At 44.2% G+C, this 18370-nt stretch overlaps 1 protein-coding gene across 4 annotated transcripts in view; it reads left to right on the top strand.

Moving 5' to 3' along the window:
• The window catches only part of PTPRB (protein tyrosine phosphatase receptor type B), a 68399-nt gene extending 62475 nt beyond the window's left edge, over positions 1-5924 (top strand). For 2 of the 4 annotated variants that reach the window (XM_062584558.1, XM_062584540.1), the window contains one exon: positions 1176-5923. In XM_062584558.1, coding sequence (XP_062440542.1) covers positions 1176-1198 — 23 coding nt within the window. In that variant the 3' untranslated portion in view covers positions 1199-5923. Of the gene's footprint in view, positions 1-1175 lie in introns of all 4 variants that reach the window. The other 2 variants (XM_062584548.1, XM_062584568.1) reach the window with 2 other exon arrangements.
• Positions 5925-18370: the final 12446 nt, after the last annotated feature.

Raw genomic sequence — 18370 nt, 5'->3', positions numbered from 1 at the left:
TTAATTGAGGGGGCTTCATTTCCTCATTGCTCTGTTCTTGTCACTCTTGCAGCTTCATCTTCCTCTCAAGGGGTTTCCCCACCAAATTTCGGCACCTCCAAATTTATTTCCTCTGTTACCAGTCACTATAGCATCTATTCCTGCTCTTATCTTACCTTCTTGCTCTCCCTGTATCGATTCCTATGTTATTAGGGAAACTGAACCCTTTCCCCATTGTAAGATGGGCTTCCTCATTTGCCTCATCGGTGTTTGTACCATCCGTTGTGACCAAATGTCAGCTACATCTTTGAGGCACTGCAGTCCTGAATGACCCATTGGAGCACATTATAGCTTGGGACTACTGCAAGACTTTTTTTTTTTTTTTCTGTGACTGTAGAGAAGGGGTGATTCCTGCAAGTCCAGTCAGCACTGGAAGCACAGCCAGGCCACATGCCTTGTCCCAGGTTTTGAGAAGTGCTCCTGATCCCAGAAATAGCCCTTCAGTCTCCTTAAAGGCAGTATTGAATAGAGGTCTGCTGTGTTCCTGAAGTGTATCCTGAACATCCAATCATTGGATGTTCCTAGCAGGAGTTCAGTCTTTCAAAATGTTGCAGCCCTGCTGGTCTAAGCTGAAGCCCTGGAGAGTTGGGGTAACTGCTGTTGCTGAAGAGGGGCTGAGCAGCAGGGGAAGATGCCTTCCAGGAGCAGTAGTCATCACCTCAACCTCACCTATCCCTACCCTGACCTGCTAGGGGCAGGAATGGCATCCTGGCACTGTCCAACTCATGGCAAGAGGACCAGCCAGGAGAAGCTGTAAGCAGAGGTAGGCTGCGTCTCTTGGTAGAGCCCTAAAGGCTGTGGAAGCTTTCAGGCTCAGAGAGCAGGATCTCAATAGGTCCCCCAAGTTGGATATTAGGAATCTAGGTAATAATGATGAGGGATCAAAGTAATTTTCTTGATCTAGCCCTTAGAGATCAGAGTTGTTATCAGCAGTAGAGCAAGCTTGGAAGAGGCCAACAATTGAAATAACCAGAGTTGTGTAAGTCAGGGCTGTTAGCAAAAGTAGTAGTTGTCATGTCACTCACCAGTCGGTGCTGCTGCCACACAACCACCTTTCAGAGTGCTGTAGTCACCTGGCAGAGATGAAAGTAAGACCACCAGTTTTTTTTTCTAATTTCAGTTTTTCTTGCTTTCAGATGCTGTTTATTCAAGGCACTAAGAATGTTACAGACATCTACTTTTGTGACCACATTTGTTAACTAGGGATTTTGTTTGGTTTTCTTTTATATATATATATATATGTATTTCATGCACTAGAAAGGTGCCAGACCTTTCTATTGAGACTGTGTATAATTTATTGGTCTGGTGATTTTTTTAAAGATATATAATTTAAGTGTAATAGATATTAATGTATATAATTGTATTTTGGCATTATGTAAATATGTATTTTTTCTATAATGTTTATATTAATATTAAGCTTCAGATAATGCTATTATTTTCTTATCACAGTTTTTATAAACTGTTCTACATAAACTATTTTAAATTTTATGGCTAACAGGACTGCTGAATTTGGGTCAGGTTACATACTGGCACATAACACACAGGAAGAGTCCTATAAGGACAGTCTCTCTCTCTCTCTCTCTCTCTCTCTCTCTCTCTCTCTCTCTTTTTAACTAGTTCAGTATTTGTGAGATGAAATAAGCTACTATTGTACAAGGGAACAGTAGTCCTGTTTAGGAATTACAATGTTACTTCACACTTTAAACTTACTGATTTCACCAAAATGGGTGAAATCCATAATACCATGACATACCTTTTACAGAACTCATCAACAGCCGAATAAAACAGGGTCCACCTCAGTAAAAGCAATTGTTGCAGTCTAATGTGACATAGTAGAAAAATATCAAACACCATATGCTGCCATGAAGGCTAATAAGACCTTCCCCAACAAACATGCTTTGAGGGGGGGGACAGGTCACTTTCTGGTTTCTTTACACTGGTTTAAGAGAGCAGAATCAGACCACAGCCTGTGTCTGTACGTTTTTATTTGAGTACAATTATAATATGAAAGATGTGCAAGGAAATGCCTCATGTATATGCATGAACAAACCTGTAAGGATACAAACTCTGACAACGTCTACTGCTCAAAAAAAAAAAAATCCTGTACTATGACAACTTGAAAAATAGATTGCAAGCATATTAAGGAAGTAAAGCTATATAAAGATGTATATTCTAGAGCTGACACACTTGGCTTCAGCCTTCAGCTGCTTGCAATCTAGCTGTTCCTTGGTCGTTCTGCTTGCATTGGCACTGAGCTTAGGAGCACACCTCCTTAATGGCAGCCTGCTGCTCAGCCCAAGTGCAGCTCTCCGCCGAATCCAGGGATTCTTCCACAAATGGCCCCAACACATCCACACAGAAGGACTCTTCATCTTGGATTTTGCCCGATACGATCACCACAAGCATAGCTGGAATAGGAGAGTGCCTGTCTATAACCCAGGGGATGGAGGCTTGCAGACCTGTGCTAATCACTGGATGCACTCAAAGCATCAAGTATGATCAAAGAACACCTCCAAGTGTCCCACCAAGGTGATCAGACATAGCCTCTTTCCTCTGTAGCGAGGCTTCTCTTGCAGGGACTGTGATCTGAACACTCCATTCTGCTATTTTTCCTTATAAAGATCTCTTCAAATGAATAGAAAAATGACAGCACACAGTTCATCTTCATCACAGGAAGAAGGAAGGGCTCAGTAGTTCTGCTTTCACCTGTTTACCCATTCTTTATGTAAAGAAAACTTGGCCTGCTGCAGAAGGCAAGTGCTTAAATTCCAGCTTTATTTTGGAGAGAAATAAATGTTTCTGAAGACCTCCAGAGGACCAACCAATACACCTGAATTAAATTCCTAAGTTATGAACTACTGCAGCTGCTGAGTCAAGACCACTGTGATTTCATTACAACTTACTGGAGCTATGCTGTCCTTGCTGTGGAAACACCCACATGACAATGGATGAAGATATTTGCAAAGCTAATCTGACACAGTTTTCTTCAAATCTTTCTGAAAGAGAACCAGCAGGCCTGTGTGCATCCTTGTCACTCAAGTTTTACTAGAGAGAAAGAAACAACCTGGTAGTCCCTCTTCCTCCGTACTCCAGTGGAGTCTCCTCCATTCCTGACCAAGTATCTTCAGATGTTTCAGAAACCTCAAGATTTACCACATTCCCTTAATGAGATCTGAAGAAGAAGGGAACAGCATTATGGTGGAAGCTGTTTTCACCTGGGGAATGCTAGGCAAAAACTCAAAGAAATGTGCAGATTTTCTTGCGGGCTCCTTTTTCCTTTGTTCTTTCTGCTAGATAAACTCTAGGTTAGCAAGGAAGGACAAAGGATGGCAGCTTTAGGTCATTGGCTCTAGTAGTAGCAGCTGAACTTAGGGCATTGTGCATATGGTCACCGTGTTACATGCACTGCTTTTAGTCCCTTCCTTTCACAGCAATAGCTGAGGAATGAAGATCACCACGTTGGTTACCAGCAGTACAATTACACTGTGAAGACATACCAAATGTCCTCTATAAATTATCTCACGCTGAATATTACTGTGTCATTTTTTATGCCGAGGGAGATGGAACTCACTCAATAATATATGATCTGAGGGCAAAAGTCAAAGATTGTGCATGACATGCATATGCCATTCATCATTTTAAGGAGGACACACATCGTTCTACTCTTTTATTTTAGCTTTGTTTCTCAGCTCCCTCTGCACGAACAAAGCTCACAAATCTGCACCAAAATGATGTTCTAGCGGACAGCTATTGTCCTCTTTTCTCTCTGCTAATAATGGACACAGTTCTTAAGTATCTTCCTCGTCACTTAGTAACACAACAAATGACCTTAAACACCCTAATGCAATGCTCCCGAACAGCTTTACATCTCTGCCTAGCTAGGTCACACATGAGAGCTGTACACACACATTATTGCTCTGGTTCTGCTTTCTACCCACTTCTGGTCATGTGAAACCAGTGTAAATCCACTAAGAATAAATAAAAAGTATCTATGTAGCATTTGTTTTAAGTATAAGACATCTACTTATCAGTGTAATTAATTATATTTACTGTGCCTCTAAGCTGAATAACAGGACCGATGGGAAACTGTTAGTGTAACAAGAATGGACTTGAAGGAGCCTGTGTATTGAACAAAGACTGCTCTTAAGGAAAAGCATCCTCCACTGAAGAGGATGTTTCTGTTTCGAATGTCTGCGAAGGATGTTCAGGATTCCCATCTTGATGTTTCCCAATAATAATGTTACAAAGCAAGGCTAGTGTTATTACTGATCCAGAAGCTAAGATTTGCACACTTGGAGCCCAGTCCTGTGAACCTCTGCACATGCAGGTTTCTCTGCATTGTCCGCAAAGCTGCCTGAGTACTTCAATGAAAGTCAACATGAAAAAAGCTTGAAAATATCGTTCAACTTCTGAAGCACTTACAGGGTTGGGCTTTTAGGTTAAATCAAAGTTTTGTAATGGAAGTTATTTAATAATGAAAAAATTGTAACTAATGTTTCTAATCTGTGCAATACAATTACAAGATCCACTACCGATTGTAGAAAAAAAAAAAGATTTTACATAGCTAGAGCTGATAAATGATATTTTTTGTTACTATTGAAACATGAAAGTGAGTGAGAGAAATAGGCAAACTGTGAAGATGTCATAAAAGTGCAACTTTATACATTTTTCTCTGCTGCTAGAGTTATTTATACAGCTTATACGCGTACCTAATATTGCCAGAAATATTATTTTATGCTATGGTATATTACGAATTTCCTTTCAGATGTAGAACAGAGAAAAGAAAATGTGTGAGCTCTATGTTTATGTTATGTGTTGTATACTGGTATCTATGCTTTGACTTAGAAAGCCAAGAGTTAAATACTGGACAGACAGGAGTACATCAGCACTTAGCCATGCTCCTCAGCCTGCGAGTTAGTGTGTGGGCTACGGGGCTGAGAGCAGTAAGCATCTAGTCACTACATCAGCATCTCCTGCCAGGGTCACAGATCAGAGAGGAGCTCTGGACACGCAGAGAGGCAGCCTGCGGCAGCGCAAGGTGCATGTCGGGTGCTCACGTTGATTCACATTTCGTTCACTGCTTCAGCGTCAGAGTTTGTGATATTAAAATGCAATATTAAATGACAGCCACTTCCCCGCCGGCTCTGTCTCAGATCTCCTGGCTCTGGAGCTGTGCGCTCCGGGACCTGGAGTCCCAGGAGGCTGCAGCTTTGCATGGGAGCTCAGCGTGCACCGCTGTATTTAGGCAGCTCCCCTAGGACCCAACGCCCTTGCCTATCCCTCTCCAGCTGACAAAAAGTCAAACTCCTGATCTGCTGGTAGCACCACTGTGGCCAAAGCAAAGTGGTCTATTACTAATGACCTCTCAGATCAATAGCCAGGGCAGACCCTAGTCTGCTTACTTTTTAAGACTCGTAGGAAGAGAGACTAAGGACTAGCTAAATTTAGCAAATGCTGTAGCATTTGGGCACATAGAGCATCAGTGAGGCTGGTACATTGATATGCAAGATTTGATTGTTTCTTGATTTATCTGCAAGCTAAAGAAATACTGTAAGTCAAATAGCTAAATACAGATTGCCCTCTAGTAGGGAAATATGTTATAGTGAAGAAGAGAAAAAACAAGATTTTGAAATATGACTAGCCATAAATTTTTTGCCTGCACCTGGAGTAAAGTGACTGAAAAACATCTTCAGCATATATTCCATTCTCAAATGCTATATAATTACTTATATTTGTGTTCCTAACAAACGCTGAGTGAACACAGAATTGTGCTACTATTGTCAGTCTAATTTATGCATTTAAGTCTATTTTTATATTTTTAGCTACAGTCAACAAATCAAATATATTTGGGTGTATTTTACACATTTTTATAAATAGTTCATGAATAAAAGTCATTAAAAAAAAAAAAACACAAACATGTCCTCGTCTCCTGTTTGACTGCTGTTGCGTTAGAGTTTGTTGTCCTGCTGCTCAGAGAAAAGGTCAGAAGTGAGTTTGATTTCAAGTGAGACAGTCTTCAGAGAACATTAAATTCATCAGCTGGCAGGAGAGGAGGCTCTGCTGCTGCCGCCGGCCCGGGCATGGAGATGCTCTTGCTCCCGCCGCCTGCCCACTTCTCTGCCCTAGTCCTTCAATAAGCCAAATAACCTGGGTTATACAAGGCGTATTTAAAACAAGGGAGGAACTGAAGTGCCTGTTATTTTGGAGGCATTTTGCAAGGCGGCTGTACCAATTAACTCTGCGCTGGAGCTACAGCGCTGTCTACCACCCAAGGAGCTGAACTGTGCTCTTTTAACAAATATATTTCTTCCCTCGACTCTGCACAGTGCTTAAAAACCATTAGTGTTCTTGTGGGTTTTGTGTGCTCAGGCAGTCGGTGCTTGTTGCCAGCACTGTCTGTCTCAGTTAATCCTTATTTGTCATCCAAAATGTTTAGGACAAGTTAATTCTGTTTATTTAAAAGGAACAGTGATTTATTAGGTTGTTTTCTTCTGCTCTGGGTTGTTCACTGAGGTGAAGGCTGCAAGGGCGCTGGATTTTCTCTTTGCGGTGTAAAAGAGCTTACCTCTTAGCCATGCTGCACCCTGAAGCCAACACAACCACCGAAGAGCAGTGATAAAGGTAAAATAATGTACAGTTAGTATCTCCACACAGGAGAGGCATGGCCATTGCATTGCAGGCAAGAGTAAATACAAATCTTTGTGTACAGAGTGCAGCAAGGAAATTGAAACATGGAGCATTTTCAGCACTCTAGTTTACCAAGAACACAGTGATCTCTATTAAAATATTGTCAGACTCAGCTTTTTAACCTTGTTATTTTTTATAAAGAGGGTCTGTCTTTTTCCCTGGGCTTGATACTTGGCAGCTGGCTTTTTTTTCTGAATATTCTATTAAGTAATTTCTTATCCTCATGCTTGAAAATAATTTTCTTCTTCTGCCCAGTCCTAATCTTCACAATCAGCTGGTTTCCTAAACCTAAAAATAGCTGCTGGTGTCAGACGTCTTATGCCAGATGCTATGTGGCAATACCAGTATGTCAGCAAATAATAGAGGGAAATTTTCAAGAGCTACTAACCAAGCAGAAGAGAAGATTAGAGGAGTTCGATCAGTCCATCACTAGACCCATTTGCAGGCCCCCAGAGGAAAGCAAAACGGCTCAGAGGAGCGATGCCCAGTCCAGCTCCTCTGGCTTTAGTCTGGGTGCAGGGGGTGCTCATGGGACGCCTTGGAGAGGAAGGGGACCTGGGAGAGGGCAGCACCATGTCCGCCTGCACACATCAGGTGGGCCCAGCTCGCCTGCTCCACTGGGTGCCTCCATGTCCAGGCCCTCAGTGGAGAGGTGCCTAGTTTTGTGCGCTTGGAAGAGCTGCAAGCAAGAGGCTGCTGCCAAGACCCTCAGTTGGGCCAAGAAGGTGACAACTGTGGCTTTGTGCAGCAGCCGCATGCTGGGCACCAAGTGTTGCTGGCAAATGCTGAGACAACTGGGCCAGAGATTTTGGTACACGAGCTTCCTCCCACTCGTGCCAAAACTCCTGCCAAGTTACACTCCATGTCCTTGCTTGTCTTTGATGTTCAAGCACCCAGACCTGCTTATGCACCAAGTTTACAGCAGAGACCTGGAACAGCTAGCTGTTACAGAGGGCAAAGACAAAAGCTGGACAAAGAGATTTCATGCTCTACCCAACCACAGTGAGGCCACACAACATGGAAGCTAGATGCCACCAGAAAGCAGCAATTTGAACTCTCTCAGGAGGAGAAGGGGCCTGAAACCAGATATTTCAACTCCCACAACTCATGCATTGCACAGAGGGAGCACTGCACTGCCTAATACTGACTCCCTCCATGCTGTTGTAGCAGTCACCTCTAGCATCTCAGATACAAAGTACCTTCTGAAGAAGCTCACTGACTGTAGAGGATGGATGAACACCAAGAGTGTTTACATGTGATCCCATACAAACATGTGCGGTGCAGAGATGTCTATCTGGGCTAATCATCCAAGGCTGCCTTTACAATCAGTGTAGATGATTGCTCTTCCCCAAGCAGACAGCCAAAGTAGGTCAGAAGTATCATATCCCAGACATGTCTGTAGAAGCATGATACCCCAGAAGTGTTTCTTTTTCACCAGAGATAAAGAAGATGCTCAGACTGGCAAAGCAGTCATCTTAGTAGACATTCACAGTGCCTAATGTAGACATCTATGACCTTAAATGACCTGCATACTATCCCTCTTTTCCAGTCACATTTAGGGATGGACTAGATATTGAGCTACTCCACCCTGCCAAATGGAGGTGATTCTGGAGTTATAAACATCTTTCAGATATCTGTGAAAGGTTTTTATCTTAAGGTGGGGCTACCCCTGGGATCTATGCCTCTTGGCGGTCTGACAGAGCTGGTCAGGGTTTCCAGAAAACCAGCTTTGGCTCTGAGCTATGCCCTTGGGATTCACACTCAAAAGCCTATCGCTAAACTAAGACTCAAGTCCTCTTCTCACACTGGTTCAGCTTATTCCTCAGGCCATGCTTCCTTCCGGCCTGCAACTGGTAAGTACGAGAGATCTGCAGCTGAAGCACTGTCACTAATGATCGGAGTATGAAAGTGTTAGGGAAGAGCAGTGCTGGAAGCCTCTTCAGAGAGAAAAGCAACCAAACTGAATGGCTCAACGGGGTGATAGCACTAGATCCCTACATTAGCCAGCAAATAGAAATAATCAGTCGGGAACACTCCTTAGAAATTACTCCTTAAGAATTACTTCTCTGTCCTTGGCATACACATGCACACATCAGTAGGGATAAGAATATATCATCACACAGCTGTCTGTTAGACCCTATTTGTTTCCATGAAACATCAAAATGGATGTTTTCATGAAAATTGAAACATAGTTACGGAAATTGTTTCCACTTTGCAAATTTCTTATTAGAATTTAAAAAAAATCTGTGTCCACTCTAATCCCAAGGTCTTCCCTGTTCCCCCTGGATACATTGGCCCAGTGTGCCTGGACTTTGTCTGGACTGGGCCTGAGGCTCTAGCATAGCCAGAACAGAAAGAAGGCTCTTCAGTTTTATTTTCCATCCTGTAGAAAGTAAAGAAACCCAACATAAGCAAAGATACTAGTAACATTATGGATATGCAAGCCTGTACTTTCTGGAAGACGAAACGCACACCAGCTGGCATGTAGTAAAGCTACCAGAATAGATTTGATATGAACTGAGCTATACTATAAAAATATAGAATAGACATAATTAGATGCAGAAAATAAAGTGAAGGTGGTCAGATTGCTGCATACTGCTTGGTGAGGAAAGGAAAATGTTATGCAAATACAGGACAGATACAGAAAGGTCCATGTATTAATTGGGGGCATTTCTCTTGCCTGTCACTGTCTGAAAATACTAAGCAAAAAGATGAATGCTTGCAAAGGTAATAAAAAGTTATATAATGACCAAAGCATCAAACAGCTCAGAAAAGATATGCTCAAGACACCAAGCATGATAAATGCCAGCAATCCTGTTATCACTGTATCTAAAAGACACTTGGAGTCAATTTATTTGTGAGAGTCCAACTTTGACAGAATAAACTGGCAGACAACTGGAATTAATTAATGCCTTACAGATCTGTGCTAGAAAGGTTGGAGAGCACTAAAAATATCTGAGGAGCCTGCTTCTTACACATCAGGCCAATTAGATCTGGTCAGACTGTGACAAATTTTCTGTATACATTCTGGGAGCTCCCTAGGTGGTTGAAATACTTGCATCAAAAATGCTTAGAATTTCAATGGCAAAAATGGAAGAGAAAAAAAAGCAGAAGGAAATACTGGCATCAAGTGTTTGATGGGTGATTAGCCTAAGTAGGTGGGAAAATTGTTGGATCTGAGATTTAATAACATTCTTGAGCGTGAATTTCTCTTTACTTTGGTGGGGTTAGACCTAAGAATCTTGTTGCACTGAGTCCATTAGAGAAAAGGGGGAAAAGTCAGAAAAAAATGGTGAGTGAACTTCTCCTGCTCTTGTTCTTGTCTAGAGAAGAGATATTCATTTTGGTGGGGAAAAAATGGGGCACAGGTACATGATGGGATGAGAAGGAAATAAGGAAGAAGGGGAAAGCCACCAAATACCCCCACCAGCTTTGTAGTGGCATCTTTTATTTAATCTTTCTTCACTATCTGACACAAGTGATGGCAAGGCATGGGTCCTCACACTCCTTGCTTGTCAGATCTTTTCCCCTCTTCCCTAGTCTATTTGCTCTGGGAAGGTCTCATCTGCCCCTCCAGAAAAGGAGAATCAAGACCAGCTCAATCCCCAACTTGCTACCTGTATCTGCAAGGAACAGGAATGATAGATTTTGAAAAAAGTGGCAGAGGTCTAACACTGCTGTTCTCTATTTGCAAATATGAGCAATGTCTGGGAGGTAGCCGCAAGGAAGAGAGGAAAAGAGAAGTAGAGAAAGAAAAAGTCTGGAAAGCAGGAGAATGATGAGTATCAGTTTATGCCCTCTGTCACACCACAGGCATGAAACGGCAGCATGGCAGGACTTTGTTTCCTGTTGCTTGCATACACCTCCTCCGAGGAGATGAGGAAATTGAGGGGTTTGTTAGTGTGATCAGGCCCACTTTGCTTCTGCAAAACCACTTTACAGTTTGTTTAAGCACACTGAAAGGAAGAATTTGGTGCAGAGACTTCATAAACAAATTTCCCTTACCTACATTCCCACTTCTTCTCCTCTCTGGGACTTATCTTAGTAATTAAATTATGTAGCCAAGGAAAGTGATCTGAAAAACAGATGGCACGCAAGATGCTATACAAAAACAGTGGTGCATTTTAAAGTTTTACAGCAGACACACAGACAGATTTGGGTGATATATGGGCCCTGAAGTATGTAACTGAATTTTAAAGGCTGCTTGTGCAATGGCCTTTAGCCAGAAGAAATGGATAGCCTTTAGCCTTTAACTTGATACACACAGTTAAATATTAAAATCAAGCTTTTCCCTGAACATTGCAGCCAATCTAGTTTGCCACACAAGCTGGTGTGACCTAACTGACATCCTGGGCAAACATCCATATCAGTGTCCACTGCATAACATACAGGATTTGGGCAAGTAAGTGGTTTAGCCAAAGGACAGACCCAACATTAGTCAAAAAAGTAAGGGAGGATGATACAAAAACGATAGCGGCTCATTAATTAATCTGCATCAAGGTAAGACACTGAGCATGTGTGAGACATTTCCCTGGAGCTCCACAGGTGAGATTGATCTCTTCCAATTTTAGCCATCCAAAAGTTATCTGTCACTTATGCCCCCCTCTGTAGGTCTCCTACAAGAACTGTATGGATCTGTGGTGGGTCATCTTGGTACTGGAGACTCCTGCCTTAGGACGAGATTAAACACCACTGGGAGGCGAGTATCTCTCTCCCTGGCTACAAAGGGCTTAAGCTCGGGCTGGGGGTCAGGTTGGAGAAGGCAACTCTTGTACCACAGGGCTTACCATTTTGACACTAAAATTCATTAGAAATGTAATTTACATATTGCAGCATTATTAGCTGTTTTATTCCTTGAAGAATGTCTAAAAATCTCCAGCATTACTGTCACGGTGCATCCAAAGCAGGCCTGTTCTCATGCCGTCCGACTTGTCTTTACCTTGGAGACCACTGTACAAAATCCCGGAGGTAAGGAGCAGGCGCCAGCACTGGCTCCCAGCCGCGGTAAAAGGAGGAGGAAAGGGGAAGGGGAGCACTTCCACACACATAGCCCAGGAAAGGGGCTTGCCAACGGCAGGTGCCCCTGTGTCAGCATTGCAGATGTCTTCACTCGAATCTTAGATGATAAAAGAGCTTGGGCTAGCGTGAGCTAGAGGGGGCTGCTGCCCCTTTCCAGGAAAATGGTAGGTCATCAAATCCCACCCTCCGAAATGGTGCTGGAAATTGCCTTTTGCTCTCCATCCCCATAATGAAAACCATGGCGAAAGGAGCTGGGGGAGGCCTGCCACTGGCAGCTGTTTCCACCACCATTTCCACACAAAGCTGGAGGTAATTCTCAGAGAGACCAATAAATTGAACATAAAGAGTTTAAACCTTCCAGATAAATAATGACAGATGTTTAGGGAAGCAATAACAGGCAAAAGTATGACTTCTGCAGTGCCTGCTGCTCAAAGAAAATTAGTTCAAAATGCAAAGGCATTATTCAGATGCACGGTGAGGGACAAACGGAGTGGGAGGAGGGAGGGAGCTGCTGCCCCCTTCCACAGGATGCCCTAAGTACCACCCCCGGCTAGCACAGTGAAATGCTGTTTAAAAGCCAGACTAGCATCCCGTATGCGAGGTGGAGCTGGAAGCAAACACAGTCGCTTGCAGTTGCACATCCAGGTCTGCAGAGTCAGCGCTGCTGGAGCGTTAGCGTTAACGGGGCAGCTGCTGAGAACAAATGCTGGATCCCACCGCAAGACATCCCCGTTACTGGAGATACTTTCAGCAAGTGACAGAGCATGAGGAACCAGTCTGGCAGCTGGCACGGGGACTGATGAATCAGGATTCCCGCGTTTCATGGCCATCGTGGCCACTGCTTCGCTGTGCAACCTTGCGCAGAGCACCTAGCCCCTGCGTGCAGGAGTTCAGCTGCCTGAGAAAGAAATTCTTACCTCCCTGGGACGTAGGGGGACTTGCGGTTCGCCTAGAAACCCTGCCTGAAAAAAGTTATCAAAACTAGCTGTGCTGCCAGCCCTCCTCTTCCTCGCCCAAGGACAGAACAGATTTTAATGTGGTGTAACTGCCAGAAATGTACTCTCTTGAAAGGCAAAGCAAACCTTTCATCGTCAAGAGAGCTGCAGCACTTCTTACATGATGGTTTTTTTTTTCAGATTGCATAGGGTATAATAGGTTTTATTTAAATGGAGAAGGCCAAATTATCAGAACTCCTTTGAGTTACACAATGAATATTATTAATAACAACGCTTGATTTGGCAACAACAGTCTTCAAGGTTACTTAGTAAAGCAGAGTGTACATCAAATAAGAAAATTAATTTTAATAAGCCTTTGCAAAATAAATACGAAACAAATTAATTTGGCATTTTACCTCTTTATTCTGGCAATCAGCAAAACCAATCTTGAAAATGAAACTTAAGAAGTGAGATGGGAGTGATAGAGGAGCAAGGTAATGAGGAAGGTGGTACAGAATGTCTCAGATCATTACAAAACTGATTACTGAGTGAGGCAGCTCAGTGCCCATGAATCCAGAATGATGACGACTTTGGTAAACATTTACCATACAATGTGTACGTATTTGCGTGCCTGGAGAAAGGGTACTTAGGAAGGGGACAACGGTGAAACGAAAAAAAAATGTGTGCGTCACCGCCACAGCAGAACGGCAGGAAGAACCAACCCCCCCATCCATCTTACTGTGAGACACAGCTAGCTCTGCAGCTAGCGTCCACGAGACCGCCACACATTGGAAATACAGAGTTTTGCCTAAACCTTCTTTAACTTTGCTCACTTTACACAGTGAAAGCTTCTTGGGAACGCATGTACATCCCGCAAGTGAGGAAAACAGGCTACCGGCACGCACCGCTATTAGTGACTTTATGTGTGCCCACGTGGGAATAGTTTTATGCCCAACCCAACCTAACTCCAAACCCTTGACATCCATGTCAGGGAAAATTTTTCTGCCACTGATTCTGGCCATCAAGTGTCCCTGGGGGAATGGGCCAGGAGGTGCTGCAGGCCTTGGACGTGCCCGGTCTCTTCCTCCTTCTGTAAATCAAAGCAAGATATAGGGAGCATCAAAGTCTGGCCAATATCACACCTTTGCACATGTTTTGCTCTGGGGACGAGTGGCCACGTTCCCCGCCCCGTCCTCGCCCCAGCTCTGCCGCGTCTCCAGCCACTGCCGAGCAGCAGCCGGGAGCCCCCGCGGGCTGTGCAAAGCCCCTGCTCGGCCGTCCCGGCTCCATGGCTTGCTCGAGGGCCTGTTTGCTGGGACGGCAGCTACACGCTCGCTCTCGGGGACCCAGCAGATTTTAGATCTCTTCTTGCACGCTGGACCCAAAGGAGAAAACCCGTTTCAAAACGTTCAGCCACGCTGTCGGTGCTAACGGGCTGCTGGGCTTAACTGTACGGCCGCCTTCCCCAGGGGAAGCTTTTAGTTAGTTAGTTTTACACAGCCATGCACAAATTTTCAGCTGGAACACGCTGCCTTTTGGGAAGAGAAATCGCTGCGACGGGCCCGATCCTGCGAGCTCGGCTCTGCGGCCGGCAGAGCCCCACGGCGCCTGCGGCACCCAGACGCTGCCCTACGCGCCACAAAATCCCATGCAGTACTGCTCTAAGACTCCCAGCAACTGTGACAAACAAAGTATTGGAAAGACACCATGAAAAGCAAAACGGCTTCAAAAGTAATACTTGAAAAATGACTTTCATCTCCCACTGAGGGCCAGCTGATGAAAAAGGCTAAGGTGGCAAATGAGGCTTTTGGTTTCAGGCCAAGACGCTGGTCGCATGCCATCAAAGTCATGGTTAGCTAGCTGTGACCAACCACTGTGCTATTTAGCCTCTCGGGGGATTTTTATTCAGTATTTTTTCATGCCAGGAAGTTTCCTTCCACTAAATGTTATGTTTGCTCTATCCCTCCAGTCCCCATTTATTAGCTTGTATTTTTCAGAATAGAAAAGACATTTTATTCTTCTGCTAATATTAGCTCTTCATACTTGCTGTTGAATCATCTGCCCATCAACCTGGTGCTTGCAAACCTCATGATCTGGCATATTTTAAAATTTCAATTAATTTTCCCTTTACTTTGCCTTTTCACATCATGAATAAGGCCACAGAGACACCTCACCCCACACCTGCATCGGTATCTTGCTTTTCATTATTGCTTTCTGTTCACAGGTCTTCAGCCCATTTTCAATCTCCCTCAGCTTGCAGGCAGCCTGATTGATAGAAATTAATTTTTCAAATAAGGTCTTGAGGCACTATATAAAATGTTCATTACAGGGTATTGCTTCATGTACATTTTCATTAATCTTCAGGTTGATTGTAAAAAAGCAGTGAAGCTCACTGGACACTAGTTGCTTTTAATAAACCTGAACCATTTACTGCTTGGGGTTCACTTGTCTGGATACTCACAAATTCATAGCATGTGCTGTGTATTTTCAATAAGGATTGAAAATTAGTCCATCAAAAGCAAGAGCATGCAGCTATACAGAAATACATTTCCATTCTATCTTTTCTTTGGTATGAGACAAATTTTCATGATGAACAGATTTTTCATGATTTCATGACTTCACTGAACCGCATCCGTGTGCACGCATTGGAAAGACACAGGCTCTGCTGCTTGCTCATGTGCAAATAAATAAAGGGATAAACCTTTAAGTTAGCCCCCAAAATTATAAACAAGATCAGGTTATGTTTGATACTGCTGTAGCTCATTAAATTAAGTTACAGATTCCTTATTTTTTTAAACACAGTACCAAAGATGATTCAGGTAATTTTTACTGCATTTATTAGAAAATTATATCAAGTCGATTGCTGTATGTGCTACATACTGTTTGGAATTTGTTTGGGTGTTGTAGGGGTGTGTGCAATTTTACAGCTATGTAAACATATTTTACAATACAATTTTACACTAAAATTGGGGCTATATAATTTAATGGGCTACTCTTTTTCTTTGTATTGCATCTCCAGCCATGCATTCGATGCATGCAAAGCGATTTCTTAGCATATGCACTTTAAAGCCGTCAGAGCACCGAAGAGCCATGAATTAAACACAGTGCAAGTAATTACACCATGTCTGTGCTAGAATATCAAACCGTAAGGAAAATTGCACAGCTTCTCCAGCATCAAACCTCCGGTTTGATTCGATCGGCGGGTCCGCGACCCGACGAGGCGGTAGGATTGACTGCATCCCTGTTCCCTCCGAGGTTTTCTCGCTCGTGCTTTCCACGCTTTCCGTGGCCAAGGCTGTTTGCTTGGTGTGTCGTTGCAGCAGCCTCCTGAAGATGCGAGAGAGGGAAAGGGTTTGCTCGGGACTGAAGTTCAATGAGAGATAGCAGCTGGTCCGTGCTGAGGAAAAAGCGTCTTTCACTTCTCAGAGGAATTACGCACAGAAATAAACCGATGGCGTTTTTTGGTAACTCCAGCTATATGAATACATGATACAATAGGCTTCTTAATTAGGAATTCTGCTTCATTTCATCTGATTTACTGAGTATAAGCCACAGCCTGAAGCTTTTTCTTTTTTCATTTCTTATTGAACACTGCTCTCGGTGGCCTTCCCTCTTTCCTGTGGTTTGTTCTCATCTTTAAAATACTTGCAGCATTTAGATTAAAGGATTTTTAATTTATGAAGGATTATGAAGGATGTATTTTTTTAAAAAACATTTTTAAACATTAGCCAGTGAGCGGGGCAGGCGGGGGGCCGAGCCCGGGGCTGCGGGCAGCAGCAGGGGGTGAAAATCATGCCGGGCACCAAGGGCTCTGCGCCCTCTCCTCCCCCTTCCCAGAGACCTTGGGTTGGACCTAAGTCAAAGCAGCCCAAGCTCACCAGCAAGGGTGAAGCTGGGCCCTGTGCTGCGTCCTCGCGACGCACATGCTGCGGCGCCTGGGGAAGAGCCCAGGTTGGCCGGGACCAGCCGTCGAAGCCCTTTGCAAACGCCTCAGCAGACAGCAGGTAAAGATGCCGTGCAAAGTTATTTAACGGCGCTGCGTAACAGAGAGCGCCGTCCATGCTGCAGCCGAGCGGCAGAGCGCACGATGGAGCAAAATCCCTCAAGGCAGCGGCGCGCAAATGTCGAACGAAACGCAAAAGTCAACTCTGCGGATGGCTCCGGCAAAAAAAGTAGACGCTCTGGTTGAAAATACGTTTCCGAGAATACTCGACAAAAACCGGAAAGTACACAAATCCAACGGGGCAATCGGTGAATAATCTGCTAGAAGGAAATCCCTGCTTCTGTCAAGCACAAGGATTAGAAAGACATTTTTAAACCAACAAAGTATAAGCCGTGATAAAAGAGTGAATTTTATTTTATTTTTTTTGTTTTTCTCGGTGTCACATATTGGCACGCCAGAGAGAGAACCACGCTCTGCCTTTGCACGCCAGTTTAGTTGTTTAACTTGTGATGTTCCACTCTATGCAAGGTGATTTAATATCACTCCTGTCACCATTACCTGCTGCCCCGGGCCTTTCCGAAAAGCAGCGCTAACCAGGCTTAGAGACACGCTGTCCTGCCGCAGGGGCCTCGTGATTCACTCCTTGCCTTCTGCTCAGCGGATCGGCTGCGCACCTCGGCCACAAAAAGCTTCTAGAGCAAAGAGGGAGGGGATTTGGTTAATCTGGATTTGCGGGCACCAAGCGACTGGCTTGAAAAATCTGGATGAATCCGTGTCACTGCATCTTTCCCTCTGCTTGGGAAAAAGACGGGACCGGCACACGCAGGAAAACACGGTTATTCACATTAGATGTAAGTAGTTATCGGTAGGGAAGGGATGAGGTGAGCTCGCCACCATCTTACTTGAACACCACCACCCCAGAGCGGCAGTTTTCTATGATTTGCAAAGTGCAAAAACTTAAAAAAAAAAAAAAAAAAAAAAAGCGCACCCCCAAACCAACCTCCCTCCCGCCCCAACGCCTGTGGAAGGCTCCCAAGAGCCGCAACGCCCCGTCCTCCGCACGCCGGCAGGACGGCGTTGCCGAAGCCATCAGGGTCCCACGAGGCAGCCGGGCGCCCACGGCCTCTGCTCCTCCCCGCAACGCGTTTAATGGCTGTTCTTTGCCGCGGGCTGAGACAGACGGCACCCACGGGTGCCTGACCATACTGACCTCTGGCTGAATGATGCTTTAAGCAGAAATTGAAGATTTTTTTCCCCCCATACAAGCAGCATTTTTCATCCACAGACGTGAAAGCGCTTTACCAGGTGCAACCGATACTAATTTGCTTGTTTGTACAGACTGACTAAAGCAGAAACATCAAATTCCTGGCTCTGCAAGGAGATCTCCTTAACTTCCTTCAGGACCAGACACCTCTCCAGAAGTCGTATGGGAAGTAAGCAGGAGAGCGAAGTCTTCTAGTCACTGGGCCCCATGGTCTCCGCTGTAGACAAGTTTACAGAATAAAAAGCCTCACAGAAACCAATCCTTAAACGTATAATGTGATTCCTCTGAGACGTACACAGGGCAATACAAACAGGTTTGCTGCTACGTTTTTTGACAACGAAGGTTACAGGCTTTCAAACCCATCACTTTTCCATCCTCAGGAAATGCCTTTCCTACGTGTTAAGAAGGCAGCGAAGCACAAAGTATTTAAAGCAGTACGAAGAACAGAGATTAACGCCACGAACGGTACATTTGGAGTTGCAG

This window comes from Rhea pennata, chromosome 1, assembly GCF_028389875.1.
Source record: "Rhea pennata isolate bPtePen1 chromosome 1, bPtePen1.pri, whole genome shotgun sequence".
In the NCBI taxonomy this organism is placed as follows: Eukaryota; Metazoa; Chordata; class Aves; order Rheiformes; family Rheidae; genus Rhea; species Rhea pennata.
This window is presented reverse-complemented; position numbering and strand designations above follow the sequence as displayed.